The 22,290-nt window shown below is 40.3% G+C and overlaps 1 protein-coding gene across 3 annotated transcripts in view; it reads right to left on the reverse strand.

Annotated features, from left to right (window-relative positions):
• Positions 1-22,290, reverse strand: part of TRHDE (thyrotropin releasing hormone degrading enzyme) — a 222,708-nt gene that overhangs the window by 51,840 nt on the left and 148,578 nt on the right. For all 3 annotated transcript variants that reach the window (XM_078863594.1, XM_078863596.1, XM_078863595.1), the window contains 6 exons: positions 14,287-14,424; positions 9,739-9,804; positions 8,652-8,717; positions 6,514-6,695; positions 3,505-3,587; positions 1,321-1,454 (listed from right to left, as the gene is read on the reverse strand). In XM_078863594.1, the coding sequence (XP_078719720.1) occupies positions 1,321-1,454; positions 3,505-3,587; positions 6,514-6,695; positions 8,652-8,717; positions 9,739-9,804; positions 14,287-14,424 (669 nt within the window). The remainder of the gene's footprint in view (positions 1-1,320; positions 1,455-3,504; positions 3,588-6,513; positions 6,696-8,651; positions 8,718-9,738; positions 9,805-14,286; positions 14,425-22,290) is intronic.

The following is a 22,290-nucleotide window of genomic DNA, read 5'->3' on the forward strand; positions in this document are numbered from 1 at the left end:
AGTGACAGACTTAATTTCGGGTAAAATCAATGAAAATGGGGTATGCCGATAGCATAAAAATGAGATGTGATAGAGCAAATCTGAGATCAGATTTGGAATCAGCACCCTGAAATTAGTCTAAAACAGCTGCAAAAGTCCAGGCCAGAAAAAAAAATATTTTTTTTGTTGACCAGTGTAATAAGTGGAGGACACATCACATGGAATGCATCTGGTCTTATCATATCTCAGAAGTTAAGCGGGATTTAACCTAGACAGTTATCGGATGGGTAACCACCTTTCCCAGCGGGTTGTTGAACTTTACATCGATGCCCTCTCGCACCTGTGCTCCCTGCCTTTGTCAACTTGCATTAGCCAGCATGGTGAAGTATAGTAAAACATATATATATAAATATATATATAACCCCTATGACCCACAGGGTCAGAGGAAGCCTTCATTCAACATCGGATTGACAAAAAGGGCTGCACAGGTACAAATATCACTCACTATAAATGTTCGTACATTGTCATTTGGCCAGTGTATAATAACATTAAGGACGCACGATAAATCCACCTCTTTACAGAGCACAGAGATCATCATCCCGAGTCAGAGTGTGGGAGGACTGCAACGTGAATCTCCAGTTGCTTCAGGGCCATCATATTCCGGGTCCATTCTCTGACATTGTGTGATGCTCTGTGACCTTAGTCGTGCCAATCCTCTCATCCCATTGCACGTGGCAGGCTGGGAGCACACAAGCACCAACTCAAACCTTGCAATTGTAACGGAGCAGAAACTATTATCCGTGTGATTCAGTACAATTTAGGGGCCGTCCATAAATGACGTCACGCGATTTTGGACGATTTTTTACCCGCCCCCCCCCCCCCCATCGTCACTTGGCGTCACAAAAAGTCAGACCCCCCCTCAAATATGACGTCGCAAAGCTCTGCCCCCCACCCCCCAAAAAAAAAACATGCTTCAAATCGCTGTAAACGATTGTCATTGTAGTGCGTGTTTGATGTGGTGCTGCACTCTGATGTTGTAGGAGAAAACATTTATTAAAAAGTCGATTTAATTAAGTGGAACGTGTTGTCTATATTCATTTAAAATTGCGCATTTTGATGTGACGTCACATTTCTCACCCCCCCCCCTCGTCACAAATGTCTGACCCCCACCCCCCTTAGGTGCGTGACGTCATTTATGGACGGCCCCTAAGATGTCAGTGAGAGAAGGGTCACTCCGAAGGAAAGGATATTACATTCCGACATAACATTGATAGCACGATTGTGCTAATGGCGGTGATAAATCCGTAACAATATAGTGTATGTCGCGCACATGCGTCTCACTTTGTGGTCCGTGGTGAGTTGCTTCACGAGTTGCTCCCAATTCCGAAGGTCGTAGTTGACACGGAAGTATCCCGTCTGGTTTATGTTCCCCAGCAGCCAGTCGGAACCAATCACGTGCTTCATGGTTACACATTCTGGTGACATAAATTCACGCAGAAATTCCATTCATGCTCGTGTCCATAATTGCATTATCGCATGCAGCAGGGAGTAGAAAGTGGTGGGGGGCAGAGCAGTGATGATGGCGCGCACACTTCTCTATGAACCTGGGCTACCTGAGTTCAATTCCCAGCGATGGCTAATCAGTAGCGAGTGAAATCTGACCTGGTCCGGGGTCCCCCCGAGGTCACGTCAATAACTGTCACTGATCATCCCGGTGAAATATGGTGAAACAATCCCCAGTGACTGACACGGTGCGAGAAGGCCTTCATCCAGCAGTGGATTAACAAAGGGGCATTAATTTATATTATAATTACAGGAGAATGCACACACTGTTAGATCGATGTACGATTATTGCTACGTAATAGCCACATCATGTCCTGTACGTATATTGTAAAGTTTGATTGATTTTAAATATTCGTGGAAAATTAGAACCGCACAAGGAAAAAGATCCCCCAAAGTCCTGTTAGCAAGCACCTATTAAAGCTGGTATAGCAGACGAGAGGATAATGTAGCGAGTAACATGTTAACCCTTTCCCATTCCGATTACGTATGTGTACGTCATCGAAACGGAATCAAAAGAAATAGTAAAATAATTTTATCAGGACGTCTTCAGGTCGGAAGACGTACCAAGGCGCCCGCAAGGCCATGCAGGAGGGCGTGTGGCACAGTTTAGCGCCAACTATCACAGAGTGTGGCTCGTGTCGCTACAGTTCTCGGCGCTATGCTTCTCTAAATAAAATGAACGCTGAATCGCTCGCGCGTTCCGAGATTCAGCGGTGAACGAGACCCACCCTGCAGCTTGCAGTCATCTCGGAACGGGAAAGGGTTAAATCCAAAACTGTATCTCTCTATTGATGGCATTCACACACCACACAATTGTAGCTTGAGTTGACGTAGAGGAGGCATGAGGTCAGGTTCAATGTCCAATCTACACTCGCGTTGCACCCTGGTCTGGAATCTAACCCGAAGTTGCTCAGATCCGAGTGCAGCACATACTCGCCAACGCCACAGAATTCAGCGGCAGGCTGCCGGGGTTTTTAAACCCTTTACTGTATGCCGAATTTCAAAGCACACATTGCAAAAAAAAATCCTGTATTTAAAAAAGGGCTTAAGAGTAGCTTTGAAAAATGTTATGCTGTAAAAGGGTTTAAAAACCAGCTGCCCACCACTCAAATTAAGTGAGGTTGATGAGGGTGTTCATATGCTAACCACCCATGCCACTATTTCTCCAACACACATAGCCTTAACAGACTGTTGGGGCAAGTGCTGTTAGCGAGCACCTATGAAGGCCGGCACGGTACACGAGGGGGTGGGTGGCCAACATCACGCCCGGCCGCCTTTGTCTCCTTAATAGCGATGTTTACACACTGCACCAGGTACTCATTTTAGGCTGAGTCGACCTAGGGGAGGCCTAAGACCGGTTCAAATCATCGTCACCGGTGTTGGCCGTGAGCGGGAGTCGAACCTGGGTCGCCAAGTTCGTCGCGCAGCGCGCTAACCGCTACACTACCGCTCCCCCACCAACACACACAGACACACACACAGACAAACAAAGACACACACACACACTTGCACGCAGGCAGAGCCTGTTCACAACATGCAACAGACGAACTTTTTCACCCGACGGGCGATGCTGAAATGGCTGAGTTGCTTGAAATAGCATTCTAATTTAAATAGCATTATAGCAGCAGAATAATAACGCCAAAATGCTTGTTAAGTAAGCTCATAAGAAGTTGCACAATGGAATAAAGTGTGCAGCCACGCAGGGTAATTCTGTATTAACTTTTTGCAAAGACTTCCAACGCTTTTAAAGACATTTCTGTCAACAAATGTGATGGCCAGTCAAAGTGCATTTACACTTCAGACAGTCTTAGAAGACCCGATTCACCTTCTGTGATGCATTATTGCAGGTTTTTTGTTTGAATGCCATTAACAAAAAGAAAGGTAACCAGCTTGATTTGGCTGTCACACAACATATAAAAGTATAAATGTGTGCTTCATACAATATGAATGTACATTCATTACCCGTCTGGTTTGTAATCCAAATCATTTCATGCTTCCAGAGTCCTGTAGTGTTTCCTGCTGATAAGGTAAGAAGAATTTGCCACCTGAGGACACAACAACAAAAAAGTGATTGCTACACGGCGGAGTTCATTATTTGAACACTGAATATGAAAACGGTCTCTGTGAGAAACGGAGCATCACATGGATTGCCGGGTCATTAGAGAGAGCCGCATATTAAATACTCGCTTTGCTCTCACCCACAATGTCGTCACACAAAAGCCCGACTCCATGCAACGAGGTCCATTTAATGCTTATGCACTTTGAGCAACAGCAACAAAAACCTTAACGATAACACTGGTCAACAAAAAAAAAACATTTTTTTCTGGTCTGGACTTTTGCAGCTGTTTTAGACTAATTTCAGAGTGCTGATTCCAAATCTGATCTCAGATTTGCTCTATCACATCTCATTCTTATGCTATCGGCATACCCCATTTTCATTGATTTTACCCGAAATTAACTCTGTCACTTATGATTGCAAGTTGTTGCGAGTCAGTGACTGCTTTAGTGTTAAAATATGGTGCTGTATTTTTAGGATAGTGTGTTTATAATATAATTTTATGTAGATATCCACATTTATTTAATATTTTTCTTCTGCCGTTTTTATTGAAAATGCAATATTTGATATCTCAAAAACCTGATGTGATAGACAAAAACTGATGCCAGATTTGGAATCAGCACCACAAAATTACCTTATAACCGTTGGAATACCTTATGCCAGAAAAAGTGTGTTGACCAGTGTAATTAATCACTGAGGTTTCTTCTTCTTTGTTTCTCTGTTGTGACAACTTTGTTTGGTTATTTGTGCTTTTGTTTTTGTTTTGGTGCCATTCATACAATTTGTTTATTAATACGTGTGTCTATGTTGTGTGTCTCTCTCTCTCTGGGTTGTCTCTCTCTGCTTGTGTGTCTATCTGTGTGTACCCGTGTCTGTGTTTTGTCTCTCTCTCAATCTTTGGAAGAACGTAATCAACCTGGTAAGGTACTGACTGTTGTGTTAGCCGACTATCTGTGTTGGATTGCATTGCATTTCTAAGTTCACTAGGTTTGTTTTCTACCTGATTACGATTGCTTGTGTTGCAATCGAAACGTCGTATTCTATTATTTGATTGATTTTCTTTCTACGTGACTTTACCGAAAGAACCAAAGAGTTGTTTATTCATTTTAGATTTTTCTTGGAAGGAGGGGTTTTCAAATGCTTTGTAGTGGCTGTATATGGGATTTAGTCCTTATACTGGTAGGAACGAAGTGGACCAGACCACCAATAGATTATATCGTCCGTCCGTCCGTCTGTCCGTCCGTGTATCAACATCGCCCCCTACTGCAAACACTTGGCAGGACCCTACAAAACCTTTGACTCAGTGGGGCTTTCCTGGCTAAACAAGTGTAATAATACATTATGTTTATATTCTTTGGTTATTCGTTCCTACCAGCCCACCCCGCAGGGTCCTGTTATATATACAGTAATTAATGTACAGCATTATGGGATGCAATTAGAATGGATGATGCTATATACAATTGAATAATTAATCATAAAAACACAAAGCTTTGCCTTTCCCTGCAGCCTTTGCTAAAAGGGATTTTCATTATTAATACTTTCTCAAGTTGCATTCTTTTGGATTGCTATGGTTTTCTCAGAGTACTCATTTTCACATTTATATAATTGGCTGTATTTCTGAACTGAGGACTGAGAAAACCAATTTCCCGCAGGCACTTGCATGTTTCCCATGTTGTAATGGAACCACATCATAATGAAACATCAAGATTAAACTACTGTGTTTTATTTACCAGTTAAAGCCCACTGAGCCATTAGGCTCATTTACAGAGGCGACCTGGCCACACGTGAAAGCTCATCGAAGTGGCTCATCATATTCGGGAACCTATAGGAACCAATTAATCTAAACTCTTTTTTTAAATGTGAAGGGCTAATCAGAGGACCTTGAGAAAATGCGCGTGATCTTGGGGAGAGAGAACATGCAAACTCAAATTATACAAGCGTCAGGTTCAGGATTGAGCCCACCATCTCCTGCATACCAGGCGAGGGAGATACATTATTTCCACCACGGCATGCCGGCAATTCTTGCAGCATTGCAATATGCGACATGCTCTTCAGCTTGAGAGGAGAAATCGAACATTTTTACGAAAGCTTTAGAAATTATCTGCCACAAGTGGTACACTGACAATGTTCTCTGCATATAACTTTATTTTAGACCTACGTGACTTTACCGAAAGAATCAATGAGTATGGATTCCTGCAGTCACGAAAGATTAAAATCAAGATATAAACTAAACTCACAAATAGATAAGTAAGTAAAAGTGATACATGAGTAAATGAATATATATACAGTAGAAACTAGATATGAGACAACTCATTGGGAGCAAGTCCAAGTGTGCTTATATCAGAACTGTGTGTCCAGTCTATAGTGTAAATACGTTACATATTGTAAATGTAAAATAAATCACAAACTAGAAGTAAATAGGTTATGGTGTTAACTCTCATCTAATTGCCAAAATTCAACAACATTTAATAATTTGACCAATCATAAATGGTCCGTCTGGCCCAATATATCCCAGTAGCAGTAGTTTAAATATGACAAACCCTGGACTATCTTCTTGGTTCTTTTGGTAAAGTCACGTAGAATGAAAATAATAAAATAATAAAAATAAAACTTAATAAAATAATTCTCACGACGTTTCGGCCACAACGCAAGCAGCCATCCTCAGGTGAAGAATAGGTCTGTCGAGAAGACAGAGTCCGAATTCGTTGTGGCCGAAAGGTCGTGAGAATTATTTTATTATGTTTTATTTTTATTATTTTATTATTTCCATTCTACGTGACTTTACCGAAAGAACCAAGAAGATGAATCCCTGCAGTCACAAAAGCTTTAAATTGAAATTTAAACCCTGGACTAGTTTGGACCTGGCCCAGACTCATCAGCAGGCCATGGCCATGGAGCCGTGCGATAAAACTCACAGCGAGTCGTTTTGACAGTTGGCGTTGACATCAGCACTGTACAGAAAGTGCTCTTGCGAGATCCGGAGTTTGCAATCTGGCCCAGCATCTCTGTTGATCGTGACCACCGGGTATCCCATTTGAAGAGTCCAAATATCCATCACCTCGCGGATGTTGTGCGTATCTCCATTCTCCCGGGAGACCTGAGAAAAAATAATATTAGGAGGCGCAATCTAGGTTTGCCGTGACATCGTGTACCACAATATGGTACGATTTTAGGGTAGGGTGGGTTAAGAGGCCAACGCGGGGAAAAATGCCTCATGTGTCCTGGTGCGAACAAAAATGATGTCATCAGCCACAATCAGTTTTAGGTGCAGATTGGTGCCCCTGCTGCTCGCTTTTGCAGCTCAACAGACAAAAAGGCCTTTTAACTCACGTAGGCATCTTACCCCCACCTGACTTTCAACTTCCCGATACGACGATTATCGGCAACAACAGTTTCCCTTGACTTTGTAATTGCTTTTCACATTTTTATCAGTTTCTTTTTGTAAGGCGATAGAAACAAGCGTAAAGTTGGTCTCTCCATGCTGCGGCATTTTCTGACAGTTTTGCTCAAGATATCTCAACCGTTTGAAAAATATTACGCAAGCCATTTTTATTTGTTAGATCTCCTCTGTCGTGAATTGTGACATCAAGCATGATTTACCAGCGGGAATATTTAATGTATCTGACGCAAAGAAATGTTTTGAACTTTGGAGCGTGCTCATAATAATGTCACGAGATGTTATGCACTGATCACGTCAGGGCGTGGTAATGTTTGTAAAAAAACAAACTCCACGGCAATCACACGAATGACGTGTATGTTGTTTATTTGGAATATAATATAATTTTGCGTAACCCTTTCGCGTCTTGTCGAGTTCAATATGAGGTTATTGTGTGGCAATACAATTATATAGCAGCATTTAGTTTCCTTAACAATACAACATAATTACTTATTGCACTGCTCTGCCTGATTAATTTGTTGTATTTTCCCACGTATTTCTTTTTGTTGTTACAATTATGAGAGAATACTCGGAGTGGGAGGGGTGTTACAGTGGTTAGCATGATGCACGATGAACCGATTGACCTGAGTCAAATTCCCAGGCATGGCTAGCATCAGTGGCAACTGATAACCGAACCACTTCAACCCTCCCCCACCAATTACCAACCCTCACTGACCAGTGTGGCGAAGTATGGTCAAACAACCTCCAACGATTTCGATTTAAAGCTTTCGTGACTGCAGGGATTCATCTTCTTGGTTCTTTCGGTAATGTCACGTAGAAGGGAAGTAATAAAATAATAAAAATAAAACATTATAAAATAAAATAATATAATAAAATAATATAATACAATATATATTATATTATTATATTATTTTATTATGTTTTATTTTTATTATTTTATTACTTCCCTTCTACGTGACATTACCGAAAGAACCAAGAAGATGAACCTCCAACGACTGACACACAGCATGTGGAGGGCTGGATTTTATTCATCTGCTTTATAACACAATCCTGGATACCATAATAAAGGCTCAGTCCTTTGTTATGTAGACTAGCCGTAGTCTCAAGCCGCATCTTACCATAATAATAAAAAGGGGGCTGTTCCTGGCCCATCCCCCCCCTCAACCAGTATATATACGGGGTAGTACCTCTTGGAATCTCTCATTTACTTGATACAGCAAGCGTGCTGTGACGGTTCCACCTGAAGACGGAAGCTTGTGTTGCCTCCGAAACGTCGTGATTTTTATCTTACTTTTATTAATTTTAATTTAATTTTTTTACCTACGTGACTTTACCGAAAAAACCTAATAAAATGAATCCTGAATAATTTCGATTGACCGCGATACGTGCTGTGGGAAAAGCCACAAGCGTTGTGGGGAATGACAGTTCATTTTAGTCAACGGCGTGTCAAGGGACAGGCACCATACCTTGTCTTTACACCACTTCCTTTTAAGTGGACACACCTCCACGGCACCACGGTGACTCTGAGCTGTCAGATTTATCGTGGCGGCGCATTGATCACAAAGCCACATTGAGCCGTATGAGCCTGAAAGTCCTCCCTCACCGTGCGGTGACAGCTTCTCAGCCAAATTGACTTAGCAGAACAAAGCACTGTACCTTGGAAAGGGTGTTCCACAAATCATCCCTTCCTGCATTCCCAAACATGTAAGTCTTCAGGTAGTTCTGCCAAGCACAATAGCGAAAAATAAACAAGCGAGCACAAACACACACACATACTACATTAGCAACATATCACACCATCACTGCGTGTGTTTGCATTGTGCAATGGCTGTAAAAGGGAAAGATCATGCTGCGTGTTATGTGTTTTTTTGAAAATACAGTTCATCGGTTTTGTGTTACTCGGTTTTACAGAGGGGAAATTCGATTGCATACGAAAGCAAAGGAATAACACAATTATTGGTACTTCATTACAAATGCTGTAATTATAGTTAGATTATGTGTCAACTATGTTACATTGGGAATCAACACCGTGCAATTAAGAAAAATATATATTCCATCAAATTCGATCTGATAATATTGGTTCCTCTTGTTTTTAAATCTAGCCAGAAATCATGAACTTTGTATCATTGCCAGCATTCGTGTATTTTAAATAGAAGATAATGATCCATGATTTTCTTTTAAAAGCTAACCCTGGGAATGATTTAACAAAGTATGAAATAATCCAGTGGATTGCTCTGCCTTTTGAGAAAATGGTTATATCTCTTATCCACTCTTGAAAAAAACAGGGCTGAATTAAATCAAGCTTTGGTATTTTAGGGATTTTTTTTCTCTCTCTCTCTATTTTTTCAATCCTACCACAGTTCTGTAACCTGCATAAAATACACGATTGACTGAGCACCTAAGGATAAAAAAAATAGCTCGCAAAGGGAGAGTCGTATAGACCGATAGAATTATATAGAGAATTCCAATTCAGGCAGCGTGTATGGTCCTCTGATGCTGTCACGGGAAAGGAGGTTAATCCCTTTCTTACCAAAAATTCAATTTCAAGTGACCTAGATAAAGAGAAGTAGTTTTTATTTATTTTACTTTTTTAGAATTGCTTGAAAAGTAAAAAAAAATGGAATAGAATAAATAATAGATTTTGACCAGAGATTACACGTAAAGATTTGAAAGGTGAAATTATTTCAAAGATTTGGATGAGCGCCAAGAAAGATAGGATCATCACCGTAAATGTGACACTCACTTGTAATCCTTTTTTAAAGGAAGCTTTCCCCATGAAGTTCGCCAGCATTCGAATCAAAGCAGCGCCCTGCAGATATAACATTCATGCACAAAATTCTATGAATCAACACTTTCGGCTGTAAAAAAAAGTAGATTGCTTTCCTGCTACGAGGACAACTCTTGCCACCTTAAACATCATTTGTCGAATGTGCTGCGCATTTTTTTCCCTTTAACGTTTGTTTGTTTATAGCACTGCCAACTCAGGGCCAAATAAAACATTTAAACAAGCAACGCAAAATATTCAAACGGCATAAAGCATTAAAATGAACTTTGTAACACTTATCGCGAAATAAGTGTCACACACAAACGGTTGCATGCAATTCAAAACATGTAAATTGGTTAAACATTTATATTCATTTATAAACGATAGTTTTTGGTATACATGAATTAATTAAAAAATATTTAATCGATACTCTAATAATTAATGCATCATCATCATTGCCATGATCGCTCATTGTCTATCCGGTGAAAGATGATGGCTCCCCCATTGTCAATCTAAGTGAACAACCAAATTTAAATAAATGACCCAAACTTATAGCCTGGTTCGTTGCTTTTCATTGATTATCACAAAAAAAATATTTAAATGAATTTATTTTTAATAGCTGTGTAATGTGTATGAGCCTTTGCTATGTGTGGGCTGATCACCTAAAAAAACTGTCATTATAAATCTGTCTGCCATTCAGATGAACATTGCAGGCAATTAGATACACAAAACCACGTAAAAATATTGCCACTGTGTAAGAAAGCACAAACTAAACAATTTGAAATCTGTTTCACAGTTCGGCAAAGCAAAAAAAATGTCAGGCTTAAATACGAATGAATACTAAATTTAAACGCTAACATATGTAAATATGACTCATTCATTTGCCTGCGTTCATTGTGTTGGTGTTTGATAGTAACCTTCGCTATCCAAGCATAAATAATTAACACGACTTGTTCTCTGCCTGTTTTAATGTGGCTGATATAGTCCCAGCCTTTTTATTATCAACCACGTGATCATTATATTTAAATAGTTACAATTAGTGGAATATATAAAAAACAATTTCTGAAAGTGTTAAAACATATTCTGTCATTAAAAAAGCAACTACATAACTGAACATGTACTATATGTCTACAGTATATGTGTATTCTGTAAACCCTGTCTCGAATGGATTTGAGTAAAACAACATTTTAGTTTTAAATCCCTGCAATGGAGATGCCATCTTGGAAAGAAAAAAAACCTTGACATTTCAACAAATCGACATCATGGTATTTAGAAGGTAAAAGGTTGACAAAATGATTTTTCCCCCTGGCATGCAAGTAGCGGCTCTTAAAGAGCAATATGGAACCATTACGCACGATAGAGAGAGAACTAAAAAAACACATAGGAGGCATTCTATGCAGATCTCGATAGCAAAACAAAATGATATACACCGGATGTCCCAGGTGTCACACTTGCAGAAATATCGGCTGCCCTTTGCAGGATGAACAATGGGAAAAAATCTCTCAGACTAGATAGAACAACTGTGGCCATCATTAATGGAGCAAGAGCAGCTGATAGGGCAACTTTATCTGACTTATTTACCAAGAAAGAAAACCTCAACAATCTTGATTTTAAGCTTTTGTGACTGCATGAATCCATACTCTTTGCTTCTTTAACGTCGTGATATATTATTTTTTATTTTGTTTCATTTTTCTACCTACGTGACTTTACCGAAAGAACCAAAGAGTATGAAAACCTCAACAGTGCAACAATGCCTTGTATATTTCTATTAAAAGTGGAAGACAGCACTGATTTTACAAAACAGACTTATTATCGTTTTACCACAAACATACACACTGTTCTTTAAAATCACAGAGAACCAAATAATGGAAAATTTAGAGGCAACAATCCATGGACTGCATATATCAATCAGGCATTATTTGTAAAAATATAACATTTAAAAGCAAATATCATTATTCCTACATTTTGTAGACTACGAAAAGGCTTTTCAGTTAGTAAAAACTGATGTCATCTAGGTCCTTAAAAACCAAGGCCAGAAAGAACAAAAATATATAGAAATTACCAAATATATTTTATCATGGTGAAACAGCTACAATGAGATTGCATGAAGTAACTGTAAATCAGAAGAGGAGGCAGACAAGGAGACGTCATCTTACTGAGGCTAATCACAGTGGCATAAGAAAAATGTTTTTTTCCAAAAATTAGATTGGAGAAATAAAAACATTCATATAAATGGAGATAGTAGTGACCGTCTCAAATTTTCAGAAAACATAGTTATCTTAACACGTAGTTATTATAACAACCAACGGAAATAAAGTACAGGAACTGATTAAAATTAATTATAAAAGAATGTTTGCAAAGTTGGCCTAAAGATAAATGTAATCAAAACAAAAGTCATGGGCAATGAGCTCGGACAAAGCTGGAAAACACAAGAGAGCGTTCATCTGAGGCAATTGTTGTCAATAAATGACTGAGACAAATATGCTGTTGTGTTAACATTGAAGGTGAAACAGGATAGAAATGAAGACATTGAGGTGCGCAGGAGCAAGATGGAGTGCATTCGTGCCCTAAGTGAAAAGTCTTCAATCAATTCACATTACCCGCTACGACGTACAGATCGGAAACGTGGACACTCACAAAACCAGACATTACACAAAGAAGTGTGGGGATTCATCTTCTTGGTTCTTTCGGTAAAGTCACGTAGAAGGGAAATAATAAAATAATAAAAATAAAACATAATACAATAATTCTCACATAATAAAATAATGACGCTGTCTTTCCGACAGACCTGTTCTTCACCTGAAGACGGCTGCTTGCGTTGTGGCCGAAACGTCGTGAGAATTCTTTTATGTTTTATTTTTATTATTTTATTATTTCCCTTCTACGTGACTTTACCGAAAGAACCAAGAAGATGAATCCCTGCAGTCACGAAAGCTTTCAATCGAAATTTAAGTGTGGGGATATGCACGTAAAAAAATCACATCGACGAACTGAAACAGTATCGTGTAGATCCGAGAATAAATACAACTTAGACATAATCATACTAACTTTGAAAAAAAAGTAGGTGGGTTTGGGCAGGACGTGCTGTTATGGGAAGATAACCGATGGACGAACCTCGTGATGGAGTGGTAGCGCCTATTGGAATGAGCACATCTGATTGCAGTTACCTGCATTTGATTCATTCCTGTATTGATCACGTCTCGTTTTCTTCCACTGACTGACCGACGTGCGTCAACAACTCTTTATGCATCATGAGGCCTCCTTTGCCAGTACCAAAATATACTAATAGGGTTTCATAATTAACGTTTTTCCACTTTTTTTTTGGCAACAAAACTGACATCTTTTGCAAGGAATCATGTTAACATTAACCACAATACTTGCAGTCAAATGCAAACAAAAAACAATACTCTGATAATGTATGCATTTTCCTTGAAACTGATTGTGCGCCTTTTGGCGTCATCTGGTCTAACACCATTTGAGACTAGGCTCTAAGAAAAGCTGTCTCTGGTGTGGACCAATCAGTTTCAAGGACAATGCATAAATTATCAAAGTATTATTTTTTGTTTGCATTTGACCGCAAGTATTGTGGTTAATGTTAACATAATTCCTTGCAAAAGGTGTCAGTTTTCTTGCCAAAAAAGGGGAAAAACCCTATTAGTAACTCTTTATGCGGTGGTTTGCGCCGTAGAAGCGATACGCCAATGTACACTGTGGTTCAGGTACCAGGTTTTCTAAGTTGAGGTCAGCGATTGGTAGCAAAATTAAAATCTATACATCATCCAACATTCCATGAAGACAATCTCAGTCGTTAAAATTAACAAGCTATCGTGGTGCTTGCCAATACGTGCGATGGCTTTAATTAATGTAGCTTATGATAGACTTTAAAAACATTATGAATTTTGCAGAACTGAGCAGAAAAAAAGTTACTTGAAAGAAGGACTTACTAGTTAGTTAGTTATTTTTCAATTGTATACTTCTATTCAAACCCATTGACATTCGGACAGTGTTTAAACAGCGTTTGCACGAATAAGTAACATCATATATGTATATGTTTCTGTTATTTACTTCGTATGTGAGGTGTTTTGTGAATTGTGAAAAATCTCGACTTGGTGGAAAATTAAAATTGCTTTAGAATACCATACTAACCACAGCACTGTGTATGTGTGCATGACATTCTTTGAAAACATATTTCTAATTTATATGTGCACAGAATTCTGTCTGCCCCCTTGCAGAACTAATCATCATCCCATTCGTGTAATAGTGATGCAATTGGACCAGAAGCACGTGTGAATCTCGCCAATCATCGTCGCATGTCCCCGATGTCCAGACACATTGTCGCCTCTCTGAACTAAATTAAACTGCACTGATTTGTCATAAGTGCCGAGAAGAAATCCCCAGAAATAACCCAACGAAGCACATCCCTTTAGTCCAATTCAGCAATGCGTGTGCGTGAGTGTGCATGCAGTCAACAAACACTGAGACGGATATTTTTTAAAATTGTCATCGAAATTCCATCGAGTCACTGGCCTTCTTGTAAGCGATCCAGTCAAAGACCCTTGAGATGTCCTCTGGCTGGGACACCTCCTGGGAGATTGGATGGGAGCTGCATAGACCGTCAGGCAGCATGATATTATGTAGGTCATCAATCAGGAAGCGCTGGGTCTCCTGCACGCAAGCACGCACGCAAGCAGACAGGCACGCACATGCTATAGGGCAGCGCAACACGCAGAGGCTCGCATATCACAAGTTCACAATCGCACTTGCACGAGTGCATGATTAAAGATGTGGGGGGGGGGGAAACTTCACTGCCATCATCGTTCATAAACACTTTATTTTTGTCAGTGGAATATGCTATACACGTGGCCAGGATGCTGCCTCGGTGATAATGGTGAGTGCACCGGACCTACGACCCAGAGGTCGCCGGTTCGATCTCCCGGCGCGGCAGCTGAAACGATGGGGCAAGTTTCTTAAATTTCCCACATGCCCCTGTCCACCCAACGGTATAAGCGGGTCACACCACAGTCGATTGACAGGTTTCCTATGTTGGATTACAGTGTACGCACCGTCTTCGCTTCCAAGATTTCTCGCTGGCTTGGAAGAGTAGGCCAAATAATCTCGAGGGGCCCTCCAGAGCTCCTTCTCATGGAGACCATTGGGTCGGACTGCATCTTATACCTTTAATATGCGAGCCAAGTAACTATACTCTTTGGTTCTTTCGGTAAAATCACGTAGGTATAAAACTAAATAATACCTACGTGACTTTACCGAAAGAAACAAAGAGTATGGATTACTGCAGTCACGAAAGCTTCAAATCAAGCAAGTAATTACGTGCACGGTTTATAAATTGACAAAACATACAGTAGTAGGCTTTTGCAGACGATATGATGGCGGTGGCAGGTCTCATGGCATAAATCTGGCTAGATCATTTCATCACTTAACCCAACAATTAAATTGCGGATTATAAATTGGTTATTACGCTCGCGATATGTGTAGCACAGATTATTTACGATCGATGCACATTCTAATAAAGTGCCATGCCACTGTCACACTGAGACTATTTGCGTGAACAAAACAATTCAAACGAGACGGGGGGAAAAACGAGACTTAAAAATGGACCAATAAATCAAACAGTGGCGCAGAAATGTGGCAATTCGTTACGTTTGTGGTGCTGGTGAATCGTTACATTCCTGTCGCACACAATAAGATAACGTTTTGGGGCAATGGCTCTATTTCTGTTTGCAAGTAGAAACAAAAGAGAGTTTGATTTCTACTTTGAGACCGTGTTTTACAACGTGGAATCTCGAAAAGTCTGTGAAATTAAGAAATGACATATTGTGCATATGGATGAGTACTGGAGTGGCACTTGGAGGTGAGGGGCCAAGTTGAAGATCCTAAGCAGATGGTTGGATTCTTTAGAGCGGACCTTTGGGGGTCAGATGTGAGCAACAGCTTGGGACCTGGCAAAGGAAGGAAGTGATGGGAAGACGCCGTAGCATCAATCTCATTGGCCTTGATGGCCTCTTGACCTTGACATTAATTTATTCTGGATATCAAAATATAATGAAGATCCATTTTTATGCATTCACATTGAAGAGTAAGCTAATTTTAAAATTATAATCAGCTGAGCTTAAAGGTACATTTAATTTATCTCAAAGCACCGATTTAATACTAACTCGTCACGGTTAATTTTTGTACATGTAAAAAATGTTTTTGCAAACAGCAAACTAGACAACAGTATCTAAAACCCGTATGTACTGCGATATTAATCGTAAACGACTGGGGACCATTGTGCATCGCCTCAACAGGTTCGCCTACTCGCACATATCGGCAGCTTATCACGATGAACAGGGGGGTGACCTATGCATATAAGAGCAAGGCTCAAGCTCTAACAGCTGGAAAGCCTGAGCCGGAGGCATTTACGCTGCGAATATCGATGCGGCGTAACTTCACCGCCTCCCCGATCCGACGCTTGGGTCGGATTTCAGCATCTTTGTGCTGAAATAATTTGAGATAAAAGAAAAATGTTTGGGCTTCCTGCAAGTCAATGGAGTTCACGTTCCCGCCACTAATTGCCCTTGAAGAAGGCTTTTGCGTGAAGTTTAGAAGTAGCAAAGCATGTTGATTTGACCATGGGGCATCGTTAGGCCGATAAAGTTTTTCTCTCTTTCAAGTCTGCCATGCCCTGAAGTGCAGGATTTGATATTCGAGGGACTTGGAACGTAGCCTGACCCCAGCTATGTAACGAGCCAGTGCTTGGCACTAATAGATGGAGCTAACCTTTTCCCCTCTGTTCAAGATAGTGGCACCAGGGTGAATCACATCGCACATGCAGGTTTTAACAACACGTGGTTCTAAGGGTGCCTGAGCTAAGTGGTATGTGTATGCCTATCAAGATGTCGCCTGTTTCGAGAGCGAACATACGGCAATACCGAACGAACTAAAGTATTTTTTTTATTTTCTCACGCACGCACAACTGACAAGCTTGTAAATATCGATGGCAGACCGCTTGACTCATAACCAACCGATCTGAAGATCACACTTCTGGATCTGGTTGCGTCAGCCGACTATTGTGATAAAGTTGATCACATGATCAACTCCATCATTGGTTGTTCTGGAGACTGGTCCCACTAAGGATTTATAATTGCTGACAATTTTATTTCGGGCCACCAGCAGACTTAAGTGGTACTGAATACGTGCTATCAAACAAAGATGGTCACTGCATCAGGCGCCTTCAGATGCGCTTCTGAGGCCGTCTGGAACGCTCTTCCTTCCGACATTAGGAAGCCACTGGAGCTGTGCACTTTAAAATTTAGATGTAAAACTATTTTCTTCAGGACTGCTTGTTGTATTTTGTTTGTTGTACTAACTCTGTACCTCCGATTATCATAGTGGCTGTGTGTGGTGCAAAAGAAGTTCAACATACATACAAAACTATTTTGAGCAGGGAAATGTTTCCTTTTGATTGACTTCCAATAGTTCAGTTAATCCTGTTTCTTTTCAATCAATTACCATGACGTACTGTGCACTATAAAACTGGTAACCTCAATGTGATTCCCAGTTATGGTGAGCGATTGACATCTGATCCGGTCCCGGGTGCCTCTTTTCCAACCACATGAACAAGCAGGGTAAAGTTTGGTCAGAAAATGCTCTTGCAGCCTCCATCCAGCAGCGTCTTGATGCTAAAAGACCGCAGATTGCTTTATAGAGTGACCCAAGACCAGTTCAGACATCACTCGCCATTGATGTTAACCATGGTTGCGATTCAAACTCAGGTTGCCAGGTTCAAATTTCGGGGTGCCGCCGCTTATTCACCCCAAATGATTAGCTTATCATATATATTTGTTCCGGTTATGGTACAAGGAAGCGCTAATGTATGGCAAGTCATGAGGTGCGTTTGATTTGTGCTTTTATACCACCAAAAGAACCTTCCATTGACTTTAATATGCATGAAGTGCCTTTCTTTTTTGACATGCTGACAATGCCAAATTGGCATCACGGCACCACAGTTTACAGATTCGAATTGCTTATCGCACGCGCTCTCCCGTTGTGCACAATCACAGGCATTGGGGGGAGAAAGCACTTAATTTAAATCAACAAATGAGGTCAGTGATTGATCCATTGGAATGCAAAAAAGCGGTGATTTCTATCAGAGCTGACTTCAGCCGGTGGAGTTGTAATTTGAGAGCCAAACAGCTGCCCTGCACACGCTGCTGGATCTTTGAGAAATGCCGTGCACCGAGAGGTGGCTGCGTGGCTCTCAAGGGGCGTCGGCCTCAAGCTGCATCACAGCCACCACGATCTGGCACCGCTCAGGTCCTGGGTGTAGAATGTTGGCAGCCACTTGTCATGAAACTGGCTTCCTGAGTTTCAGCAATTCGACGGCGTCAGCCCGGTCGCCAATGTTCGCACAAATGCCCCCATCTCGTTAAATTTGCCATTTCACTTCAAGTAATTTCGGCTCGTTCTACTTCTGAGGACTGAATCATTATGTTTGGGTGCCACGTGATGATTGCCCTCTTCGGGGCATATAAAAGGTGCGCCTCCCCTGTTGAAGGGTTTTAGGACTATGTCTGCTATATCGTCTTCCAGAGAGCATTCTGACACGAGGTAATGTTGCACTGCTCACGATGAGAGGTGAGAATGGGAAATGTGTTCGTCTCTTTGCAAGGCACTCATAGCACAGTTAAGATATGCACAGGCCACACGTATATGAATTTGTCATTTCACTGTCAACTGAGGGCCTCCTCCATGCCCTGTGGGCTGTGCAGGTTATTAGACCATTCTTCACCGTGCTGGTCAGTTCAGGTTGACGAATGTGCCCTCTAATGCCCACACAACGTATATTTATTTATGTATGTTGAAGATGATAATTGTTTTTTTACCCTCTTATCTGGCAACAAAACTGACACCTTTTTACGAGGAGTCATGTTTGCATAGACCACAATACCTGCAGTCATAATGCAAACAAAAAACATAACTCTGATAATATATGCACTGTCCTTGAAGTTGATTGGTCCACACCCGAGACAGCTTTCCTTAGAGCCTAGTCTCACATGGGTTGGACCAGATGACGCCAAAAGGCACACAACTGAATGACAATGCACCATCAGAGTATGAGAGCTCGGGGTTAGCATTTACACCATTGGTACCTCATTTGCCAGTAAAAAATATGATAATTGGTTTTTTACCCTTTTATCTGGCAACAAAACTGACACCTTTTTTTTTGGCTCTAAGGAAAGCTGTCTCGGGTGTGGACCAATCAACTTCAAGGACAGTGCATACATTATCATAGTTATGTTTTTTGTTTGCATTATGACTGCAGGTATTGTGGTCTATGCAAACATGACTCCTCGTAAAAAAGGTGTCAGTTTTGTTGCCAGATAAGAGGGTAAAAAAACAATTATCATATTTTTTACTGGCAAATGAGGTTCCAATGGTATGTTGAAGTTCTTTAGCACCGTACGTAGCCAACCACGCTGCCTTTTGTACACGGTGATTACACTTCCAAACAATACCCAGTCTCAAGCACGCTTAGCTCCTGAGATCTGACATTCATAGAGATTCGGTCACAGGCCTATTCAATTTCTAATTAATTATAATGTAATTCAGAGGAGAACAAACACGACAAAAACACGTAGATAAATTCCTGCGCTGGTATATATTTCATTCTCATCGCATCTCAATTAAACAGCTATATAGCCCCCTTAAGGATTATGTTGGCAAGATGTGAAGCAGGATTTTTATTTATGCCCAGACTGGGGTCAAATGTCATTGCTACATGAAAGTAAATAAACAAGGTTTAAAGGCAATTAATTTTTTTTCTCTCATTGGCTTGGAAGACACCCAAATTTCAGTAGTGGTTTCAAGCAATCCTCCGGCATTTATCATGCGTGAAAGTAAATGCGCACTAAAACTGCCTCTGTTGATGTATATCGTGACTTTTATTCAAAGGTACGATCCACAATTTATCTAAAATATCAATAGAATTTTTAAGTCTTAGCTTTTAAGTTGACATTTAGATTTTTGGATTAAAAGCAACAATGTGGAAATTACCTAAGTTATGATCTGATCTATGTTTCCAGGCTGTAGGCTGTGAAAAGGAAAAGTCTGGTATTATTAATATGTGCAGCTTTGTAATGTCTTAACAAAGGCAGAAAAGTTAAACAAAAGAAACCATGCCCCTTACTTTAACTGTTATGCCAGGGGATTGAACCGGCCACCACTCTATTGCAGCCCCCTTTGTACCAACCATTACCCCACCAGAGCTTCATTGGTAATATCAATGCCATAATCAAATGGAGAAAAATATTTACGTGTACAATAGAATAAAAGTCTTTCAATTATAGATCTATAGCAATAAAAAAATGGATGCTCTTGTTCATGGCAAGGGCATGAAGCATTGTCAACGCTAACCATGTCTTTTTTTTTCAACGTATTCTATTTAAAAATAAGCATTTGAAGTCCAAACTCGTCATTGCAAAGTTAAACGTTGACAATACGGATCGATCGCCTTCACAAAGTTACTATCGCAATGTCTCAACACAATAGAGAATTAACCATGAGCGTAACGTGCATACAACCGCTTTGTATTCTCTTCTGAATCCATTAATTACGTGTGTTGTGTGACATATGAATGGCAGATATGTCTAAACATATGCCTACAACACGTACAATATGTTAGCTATCATGAATTAATTGAACTATAATTAAATTTAAATAATGTCAAGTATCATGAGTTTTTTTTAATAAGCTGCAACAAAACACAACCTTAATAGTAGCCCATGCGTAATTTCAATTTGTGATCCATTTTTTGTAAAATTAATATTAAATGTTTTATACTACATCCTATAACTCGTAATTTATATTTCGATTTAAAGCTTTCGTGACTGCAGGGATTCATCTTCTTGGTTCTTTCGGTAAAGTCACGTAGAAGGAAAGTATTAAAATAATACAAATAAAACATAATAAAACATAATAAAATAATAAAATAATTCTCACAATTGTGAGAATTATTCTCACAATTGTGAGAATTATTTTACGTGAATTTACCGAAAGAACCAAGAAGATCATAATTTATACAGATTTGTTTAGTCCCAAAGCTGAAAACTTGTTTCTACTTGAATATTGTTTTGGTGAAAATTGCTGGAGATTTCCCCAATGGAAAAAGCAAAGCATTTTGAAACAAATTTAAACCTCTGTGAAAATACAGGGTGCTTCGAATAAATGTTGACACTTCTGAGAATTTGCAATAATACCACGACAAATGTTCTGCCTGTGGGCTCTGGCCACCATCTGGAGAAGATTCCAGACATATGCGTTAACAATGATGACTTTTTGAAGCTATTAACATGCATTTGTTATCATCTATAATAGAGGGGTTTTTTTTCGGTTAGATCGCGTAAATATATAAATTTGTCATCATGTTACAGTGTATTATCCGTTCTTTTTTCATTAAAAACACAAGTCCCATGTAAGTGTTAACATTTTTTGAAGCATCCTGTATATCCCATAATTCTACTCAAAGAGAGAGTGAAATACAATCTTCAAAATGAGATACTCAAGGTGTCATAGTGACCTCATGTTAGATCTATTGGGAAGTCACATCTCTATGCAATACTTTAATTAAACGCAGAAACAGCATTCCTGATCCTGTTGAAAATATGAAAACTAAAGGATATATACGACATGCTTATTGGAGAGCATTCCTACATTGGTTAAGGTAAAGCAGGTGGTCTGGGTTTGAATCCCAGTCAAAGCTAAAATCAGTGGAGTGCGAAATCCAAAAGCAAGCTTGTGTCCCCCCATTCGCCAACACGGCCTTGACCGGTGTGGTGAAGTATGGTCACACAACACTCATGACCGAACAAGTCGTGAAGAGGCCTTCATCCAGCAGTATGTTGAAAAAGTGCCCTCAAATATTTGAAGCATTATTTATATTCCTGTAACCCGTATTCCACATCTGCCCATCAGTTGCTGAATCAAACCTGCCTATTTGTTATATTCATACGATAAACACTGACACACAAACATAATCACGCACTATACACCTCTGATTAGCAACATACATACAGATAAAGACAAAGATCCCACCGATAGAAAAAGAGACTGTTGGAGCAAGTGCTGTTAGCGAGTGCCTATGGAAGCTGACATGACACACGAGGTAGTGGTGTGGCCAGCACCATACAAGGTGTCTCCCTGTACCATTAATTCATTTAAGGCCGAGTCGACCTACGGAAGGCCCACGCACCGGTAAAAATATTCGTCTCAACCGTTAGCGGTGAGCGGGAAGCATTCTGGGTCACCGGGTCGAAGCGCAGTGCGCTAACCGCTGCCCCACCGCTCCCCACACACACAGACGCATACACAAAGACCCCCCCGGAAATCCGTTAACAGACTCTTGGGCAAGTGCTGTTTGCGTGCACCTATGAAGGTCAGCACGACATGCCAGGGGTGGGTGGCCAGCACAATGCCTAGCCACCTTTGCCTCCCTAGTGGCAATGTTTTCACACTGCACCAGGTACTCATTTGAGG

Source organism: Lampetra fluviatilis, chromosome 16, assembly GCF_964198595.1.
Source record: "Lampetra fluviatilis chromosome 16, kcLamFluv1.1, whole genome shotgun sequence".
Classification (NCBI taxonomy): domain Eukaryota; kingdom Metazoa; phylum Chordata; class Hyperoartia; order Petromyzontiformes; family Petromyzontidae; genus Lampetra; species Lampetra fluviatilis.